Raw genomic sequence first — 8,240 nt, 5'->3', positions numbered from 1 at the left:
TTGCAAGATGGTGGTAATAGTACTGATGATATGATGGTAGTGTTATTGTTAATAACAGTATATAATAACAGTATATAATAATAATATGATGATGACTGAACAGATATACATGTATACACATTATACATTAATATTGATATAATGTAAACATGTGTCATATATAATTATGGTTATAATTTCCAAAAACAGGTGTTTACACCAAGAACAGAAATTTCCGCCTTTACAAGTCATCAAAAGTGGGGAAAAATGCTGCATTCACGGTGGCAGATGACAACAAGTTTATTGCCAAACCTGAGAAGGGAATTTCTGTGGAGGAGAGTGTATTCTTGGCTTCCTTGGTCTGTAATTTAAGGTAACCTTGAAAATGTTTTCTGTGTGCTGAAAGAATCGCCTTCATGAAGCCACAGTATTACATCTTTTTTCTGTGTATCATCAGTTTTACAGGTCAGAGAATTCTTACTTGGGATGTCCCAGAAACAAAGGAAGCCAAAACCTTGAGGTCCCCTTGCCAGCAGGGATCAGCCACAAATTCAGGTAACACTGAACTGACAAAAGAGGCTTCTCTCTATATTGTGCATACACACATAGTGTATTATAGAATCAGTCCGCATATCAATATTTTACCTTTTTTTTTTTTTTTATCTAATTATTTTTAATTTATGTACCTATTTCCTATCCATCACTGGCAGACTCACTTTCTGGCTGCCTGTCGTCTCCTCATCAAGAAGTGGACAGCTTTGTATTAACTGTGGTTAAAAAGGACGACATACACGGAAGTAAGTGTTGGGGCTGATACAGGATATGCTTTGGCAAAACAATGACTAGTTTGGGACCTAGGGCTGCGAGAAGTGGTCATCTTTATTATTGATTTAATCTGTTGAGAGTTAGAAATAAAATGTCAAAACAGTGAAAAAGGCCTGTCACAATTCCCTAAAGCTCAAGGTAATGACTTCAGATGTGCTGTTTTGTTTGCTCTACAACAAATACCAAAAATATTCTGTTGACAATGATATAGAACAGAGAACAGCAGAAAACCCCCATTTTTGATTAATGAACAATTATAAAATTAATAAATGGTGCGTTTGTAGAGCTCATAAATGTATCCATATGATACAGATATCAGCATGTGATAATACTGTAGACATTTTTTTATGTGCAAATCGGCACATAATATACACTCAGTTGTTAATTTATTAGATACACCTGGCTAAAACTAACACAGCCTAATACAACAGGCCTGCAATAATTCCTACCTGGATTGACTTTATTTAGTAGATTACAATACAGTGTGCATACAGTACTAAAATTCATCAGGATATCGCAATAAAGTCACATGACTTATTTCCATTGTGGCCCTTAAGTCTAGGCTGGGAGGCAGGCGGGAAAAGGGAGTGACATGTATCTGCTATCTGGACAAATATTCGCTTGTCCACTCATACATCTAATAAAAACATCAAAATTATACAATCATTAAAAAAAGACACCAGTACTAAAAAAGATGTTTCACTATTCCAACTAACTCAGCATCTATTTCTTCAGTTTTTTTTTTTTTTCTATAAATAAATAAATAATGAATGAATATCAAAAAAAATGTACACGGTCAAAAATGTGACAGATTTGATTGTAACAGTAAGTATCAGTAATGTCAGTACTATCTGTTACGTTTACTTCAACAGGCATCAGACGATGGAACTACTTTGCTGCTGAACAACTGCTTGTCTACGACATCGCAAAATACCGCTGGTGTGAGAACGTGAAACGGTTTCATAAAAGCAACAACATCATGTGCGTATGTTTTTATGTTTTATAGACCGTCTTCAAATGTGCTCCACTCTTCTGATTTAGTCTCGCCCTCCTCTGCAGGATCGTTGTGGATCTCAAAGAGGAAGTGTGGTACCAGAAGTGTCACGATCCTGAATGCAAGAACTTCAGGTCCTTAAGTATGTTATGACCCCACGAGCTGCCAAACTGACTTTTTATATTTAAAACCACCTCAAGGGCACATGATGCTGTCTGTGGGGTAATAAATTGCACAGTGGTGGTCTGAGATGAACATTTCTAATGTTACAGGTTACCCACTGCCCCAGGAGATCTGTTTCAGCTACATCATGACCCTGGTTAGTTTGGTTTATTTTAACTAGCATCCAAGAAAATCCTGTTTGTCTTCATTTAAAGCTCAAAGACATGTTGGTCTTCACAACATTCAGCGTTGTCTTATTATGTCTTCTCTTCACTTGCAGGATGACGAAGACCAAGCTTACTTAATGGACGATGCTGGCAACATTGAACCCAGCCAGAGACCAAACCTGGTCCAACAGAGCCCAGTGTGTCCAGAGGAGGAACCTGCTGATGTGTGGGGAGACGGACAGGATGACCAGGACTATTTAGAGAGCCTGGATGACTTTGAAGAAAACAACGGGGATGTCTCTGATCAGCTTCTGCTCAAATGTATGGAAGATTTTGATTCCAAGTAGACGGTGAGGTCTAATGTTTTGCACTGGCTGTACAGCAAAGATAATGGTAATCCCTTACCATTAAGTCCTCCTATTTAGAATTTTTAAGCAGCGTAAAATGAGTGAAATGTAATATGAGAAATAATTTAACAATTTATGTACATTAACACTTCATATTTTTTAAGCTTTATATTACTAAATTAGTGTTATAAAACATTTAAGAAATGTTTAAATACTGCTTATAAATGATAAGTAGCGGGACCTTAAAGTGTTGCCAAGATACACAGATTAATGCACTTTATTGACAATTTCCCATTATAAAAGACAGAAACTGAATACCAAAGTTTTGGAAGAAAGTATTTATTTGGTACACTTGACAAATAAAGCTACTGTACTTAAATCTAGCACAAAACTGCACCTTTGCCCTTTTCATATCATAAGTCTTTAAAAAAAAAAAATATGGCTTGAAATGTCAATGTCAACATGATTCGATGTGTGTATTGATCACATTGCAGTCAAAACATCTAAATTCAACCAAACTTTGTGTCAAACAGCTGAATTGCTGCTCTGGTTCACACAAGACTGGTGGTTTTCATGGACCATCAGTGAAATGTTAATGGGAAATGCTGGCACGGACATTTAATTAATTTTGAAAAACCGGCTTCTTTAGATGATCCTTGAGAAACCAGTGTTCCAAATATTAACCCTGAAGAATTGTGCATTACACAAATGACAGTATGCAGCTTTTATCCAACAGCCTGTGGCACAGAAATTTGATAATCTAAAAAGGAGGAAATGCATGTATACATTATAGTAACATTAAATATTTTCCATGCAATGTTTTAGGAAAACAAAAACAACCAAGAAGGCACAAAAAGTTTGTCAAGCAGCAAGATTCCCAATAGGCTATCAACTAAACTGTGCACTAAAACCGGTTTTATCTGTCCTTTAGCCTACAGCATTGAGAAACATGGGAATGCAGGGATCCACAGAGTATGAGACACGGTACTCTGCATACAAATAGACTTTCCAGCAGATACACTATTTACAGGTTTAATGATTACATTAAATATCAACTTAAATAGGTGACCAAAACATTAAATAGTCTGCTATATAAATACTCAATATTTGTTACCGGTGTGAACGCATGTTTATAGGATTTTCTCTGCAGCTCCCAATAATAATTAATAATTAATTTCAAAAAAATAACTATCACAGATGTTTTCAAGGGCTGGACCTTTCTGCCCATGAAGTAGTCAGACTTAATGGCAGTTGAGCATTTCACATTTCCCCTTTTTGTATTTTTAAACCCTTAATCTTGGATAAATTATACCAGTAACATGACGGCATGTTCTGGGATATTCTGAACTAATTAGCCAGTAGTAGCTGGGCAAATTCAGTGGTAAAATGATTTGATTTAGCTGGACAATACATACTATTCAGTTTGTTTGAAAGCAATCCCCACAGAATTGTGAAGGCTGTCACTGGTAGAAAAATAAATGGACTTTCCCCTCAATACACTATTTGGTTCTGGCTGTGTGCTACAGTACTCTTCGATCCCAGTTTACATCTTAATTTTGGCATAGAGTTCATCTATTTGTTCTCTGAAGCGGCTCCGAAGCTCGGCCCTCTTGGCCTTTAGGGTGGGTGTCAGCAGGCCGTTCTGGACAGAAAACATCTCAGGATGTAATGCAATATCTCTCACCTGCAGAGGGAAAAAAAGGACAAAAGATTAATGATTAACAAAGAGTATAACTGTGATTAATCTGCTGATTAATCATTTGTTTCATTCAAAACTTGTGAAAAATGCCCCTGGTGTGCAGTACACTCTTATAATGGATAAGATGTAACTGCCATTTTTGCTTGAAAAACTAGTAATAGAATATCAAAGTAGTTGGTTATTTATTCAGTCAATAAAATATATGTTTTAGCTCTAATTTCAATCGTTATTGAATCAAATATGTTGTTGCCAGATCAAATGCAGCAGAATGAAAAACGTAGAACTTTAAGGATGAAGTCAAACACGGCAACAATAACCTGCTCAAAAGACTTGAGTCCTGCTTCCTTGCCCAACCTCAAGATGTCCTCCAGAATGGCAGTCTTCACATCCTAAAAACAGAAAAGTGTTAGCATTCATAGCATGTGGGACTGTGTGTGTTTGGACTGCTGATTTATGAATCTCACCTTGTTTTTGCACAGTTCAGAGTAGGACCCTTCAATCCCTTTTTTCTTGAGCCAAATAGGTAAAAAGTCTGGATCAGGTACCACTATCCCCACAAGGCATGCCTGAAAAAGACAACACATACCAGGAAGATCAGTGCTATGCAAGTTTTAACAAACTAAAAACTGTACTGTGTATGATAAGAATATCTGACATTCACTGCGATACCAGTTTCACATTAATAACTTGCCTGTAAACTGTCACCATGAACAAATATCTGGGCCACTGGATCACTGAGATTATAGACGGTTTCTACTTTCTCAGGGGCGATGTATTCTCCTTGCGCCAGTTTGAAAATGTGCTTCTTTCTGTCAGTAATCTTCAGGGTGCCATTCTGCAACAAACAACTTTGTAAATGAAGGTTGCAACTGATGCTATGCCACTAGCCTTAATAGATCTGCCCAGAATAACAATAATATCAATAGTGCCCTTCAGTCTGTTTTGCTTACAGGAAGCCATTTCCCAATGTCTCCTGTGTGCAGCCATCCGTCCTTGTCAATGGCCTCCTCTGTTTTCTCGGGATCTTTCAGGTATCCCTGGAATACATTTGGTCCTTTGATACACACCTAGATGGACAGATAACATGGATGGAAAAAAATCTACATAAACACACATGCAAAGGTATCACATTTATATCTATGCTAGTGGGATGACTGTACATGCTTTAAAATGCACTCTTATGTATTACTTGCGTTCATCGTGATTTAAATTGGCTTCTTTAGTTTCTTCTGAAGTCGAGTGTGTTTTACTTTTAATAATATAACAATAATAATAATCCTTGTTTGTAGGATAAATTCTCTGTTTATTTTGGTCTTTTAAGGGAAATCTGTTTGTTCATAATAATAAGTTAAAATAATACTATTAAGTATTTTACTAAGCATTTATAGGAAATGCTGTTACTGAATACAAAACAAATAAATACATTTTCCCACCCACTGTGTGTATTTGATTGTTACTGACGCCTCTCCTTACCTCTCCCTCTCCGTTGGCTGCCAGGTAGTTCATTTCTGCCACATCCACCAGTTTGACAGCATTGCAGGGCAGAGGAGGCCCAACGTGACCTGGAGCCACAAAAGAATCACTGTTCAGGATTCAGAGAAATAACTGTGTACATTTTACACATAGGCCGCAATACATGCGCAGCAGTTTGACGTAGCTTTTGTACCTGCTGTCCAGTCCCCGGGCATTGACATGGTGCACCCAGCTGTACATTCAGTCTGGCCATAGCCTTCATAAAACTGGGGAGTGCAGGACATGTTTTTTTTTTTTTTTGTCATGAAAACAAAACAGTTATCCATAAATGAGAGGGGCATGTGTGGATGTGGCTCACCTGACAGCCCAGTGCAGCGCGTAGGAATGTCAGGATGGTTGGAGACACTGGAGCTGCTCCTGTGATCATGAGTCTCACACGACCACCCAGGCTCGCCTGCAAAGAGTGAAACGAACAGAAAGACCTTCAATGTTCAAACTGTTTACGATGCATCATAAAAAACGAATGATGAAAATTACTGTAAGGAACTTTGTTGATGTTTGTCTGACCTATAATAACAAGGAACATACGTACAAATACAGACCATGCCTCATTCGAAGCTAAGAATGCCCTATATCAGTAATATGTTTCAGAGCGAATTGAACAAAAACATAAGATGCATTTGCAGAGCCGGCCGTGTTTACCTGTACTTTTTTGAAGATGATTTTGTCCCACATGCTGTCCTTTCTGACCACACCACTTTTAAGCTCTGCCTCCTTCCTCCTGAAAGCAAAATCGAGCACCCATCTCTTCAGCGGTGTGTTTGCTTGACTAAATACCTGTGGAGAACGGAGATTATTTTAAGGGCCTGGAGCACTTGTCTGCCACAGAGAATCACATCTTATATTAAACAAGTTGGCGGACCAGAGAAAAATTCCTGGAAAATGTAAGAAGAAGATGAATCAGATGGCATTTCTCTTTGACATGTCTTTTGTAGGCTCGTATATTTTATCTGACCTTATCAAACATGCGGTTGAGGAGACGAGGGACCACAGGGAAGACCGTCGGCTGCAGCGTCTTTAAATCATCCATCAAAAGTCGAATGTCCCCTTGGAAATAGCCGATTCGAGCCCCATGGATGAGGACGACGCCCTGACGAAAAGAGAGCTGCTTATTCCTACTGTGCAAGTTAAATCAGTGTGGCGTTTTATCCACAAGGGGGCAGTGTTGTTAACAATTCACCACATATCCAATGTTTGGTATTTAAAACCCACTTATGTATTTTACAAATTCAGAAGCTGTTACTTAAAAGTGGAAAATATATTATATTAATATAAATATATTAATCACAAAATTCATCAAAACAGGTTAGGCTAGGTATAATAATAATTAAAAAAATATATTTTTATAAATTTAACAAAAAATTTGCGAAACTTAAAAAAAACCCCATCAGTTTCTAATTGTGTCTTAATAAAAAGCAGCCAAAAATGAATAAAGTTATAACATAAATATGGAAATATCCGCTCAAAGAATAATTAAACCATATAATTAATCATTTAATGCCACATTCTAGTAGAGTTTTAGATACTCTGTTCTACAGTCGCATTTTGGTTGGTACTGCAAAAATATTGCCCTTAACTCTAAGTTAAGTTAGAAGGAAATCATTAAAACATGCAACTAAGCTTAAATACTGTTATGAAAAGCAACTAGCAGAGCACTGGTCACTATTCCCCAAAGTCTCACATGATTTACTTTTATAATCTACAAACAATACCTACTTATAATGAAGTCAAACTACATTATTAAAAACCAGAGACTCACAATTATAATTTTAATAACTCACAATAATTCTGACTATGACTCTTTAAACTCCACTTACAATTTCATTATGCAATACTTCCAAAGGTAAACAAGCCCAACACATACCTGTACAACCCTCTCAAACATGTGAGCTAGGGGTAGATAGGAAACATGAATGTCATGAAGGTCCAGCATGCAGTGTACCTGCGGAGGGAGGACACAAAATAAAACACATGCGTGTACGCAGGTCAAGCATGGTGTACTGTACCTCCACCACCCTCTCAAACATGTGGGCCAAAGGGAGGAAGGAGATGAGCACATCTTTATTGTTGGGCTTCAGTGTGCCCTGGACAACAACACAACACACAAGCGGGGGGAGGAAGGATGGGGAGGAAGGAACGGACACAGGAGGAAGATGGAAGAGGAACATAGACGAGACGGACATGAAAATATAAAGGGGGGTCAACCTGAGTAAGACAGGGATTTTAGAATTTAAGCAAGCTCCGTTGAATAGCTCAATGCGGATGTTTTCATTTGATCCAAATCTCCTGAATGCCAAGTTGTCAGAAGTTGAGGCGGCACAAAAAAAAAGTGGGAGGATGCTATTTCTTGTATTTTTATACATTTATCTAGCAAATAACAAATTGTTGTGAAATTATTTCTTGCACATTCAGTGGCAGCAATAAAACAAATAAAAAATGTGCTTTGTAAAATGCTGCATCATTTATGATCAATATCAATCCTATTCAAAAATCATACTAGTCTATTGATAGGAGACTAGGACTTTATGTTAGAT

General features: G+C 37.5%; 2 protein-coding genes across 4 annotated transcripts in view; one reads left to right on the top strand and one right to left on the bottom strand.

The window, feature by feature from the left end:
* Positions 1-2,911, top strand: part of primpol (primase and polymerase (DNA-directed)) — a 5,139-nt gene extending 2,228 nt beyond the window's left edge. Inside the window, exons 7-13 of the mRNA XM_035659914.1 lie at positions 190-352; positions 437-534; positions 690-776; positions 1,677-1,785; positions 1,864-1,940; positions 2,071-2,117; positions 2,241-2,911. Coding sequence (XP_035515807.1) covers positions 190-352; positions 437-534; positions 690-776; positions 1,677-1,785; positions 1,864-1,940; positions 2,071-2,117; positions 2,241-2,474 — 815 coding nt within the window. The 3' untranslated portion in view covers positions 2,475-2,911. The remainder of the gene's footprint in view (positions 1-189; positions 353-436; positions 535-689; positions 777-1,676; positions 1,786-1,863; positions 1,941-2,070; positions 2,118-2,240) is intronic.
* The window catches only part of acsl1a (acyl-CoA synthetase long chain family member 1a), a 22,802-nt gene continuing 17,359 nt past the window's right edge, over positions 2,798-8,240 (bottom strand). For 2 of the 3 annotated variants that reach the window (XM_035659871.1, XM_035659869.1), the window contains exons 11-21: positions 7,713-7,790; positions 6,662-6,796; positions 6,349-6,483; positions 6,005-6,100; positions 5,840-5,912; positions 5,647-5,735; positions 5,124-5,240; positions 4,865-5,008; positions 4,638-4,739; positions 4,491-4,562; positions 2,798-4,158 (exon numbers count right to left, since the gene is read on the bottom strand). In XM_035659871.1, the coding sequence (XP_035515764.1) occupies positions 4,018-4,158; positions 4,491-4,562; positions 4,638-4,739; positions 4,865-5,008; positions 5,124-5,240; positions 5,647-5,735; positions 5,840-5,912; positions 6,005-6,100; positions 6,349-6,483; positions 6,662-6,796; positions 7,713-7,790 (1,182 nt within the window). In that variant the 3' untranslated portion in view covers positions 2,798-4,017. Of the gene's footprint in view, positions 4,159-4,490; positions 4,563-4,637; positions 4,740-4,864; positions 5,009-5,123; positions 5,241-5,646; positions 5,736-5,839; positions 5,913-6,004; positions 6,101-6,348; positions 6,484-6,661; positions 6,797-7,570; positions 7,649-7,712; positions 7,791-8,240 lie in introns of all 3 variants that reach the window. The other variant, XM_035659872.1, reaches the window with a different exon arrangement.

The sequence above is a fragment of the Morone saxatilis genome, unplaced genomic scaffold (assembly GCF_004916995.1).
Source record: "Morone saxatilis isolate NCDOM2014 unplaced genomic scaffold, NCSU_SB_2.0 Contig17, whole genome shotgun sequence".
In the NCBI taxonomy this organism is placed as follows: Eukaryota; Metazoa; Chordata; class Actinopteri; family Moronidae; genus Morone; species Morone saxatilis.
This window is presented reverse-complemented; position numbering and strand designations above follow the sequence as displayed.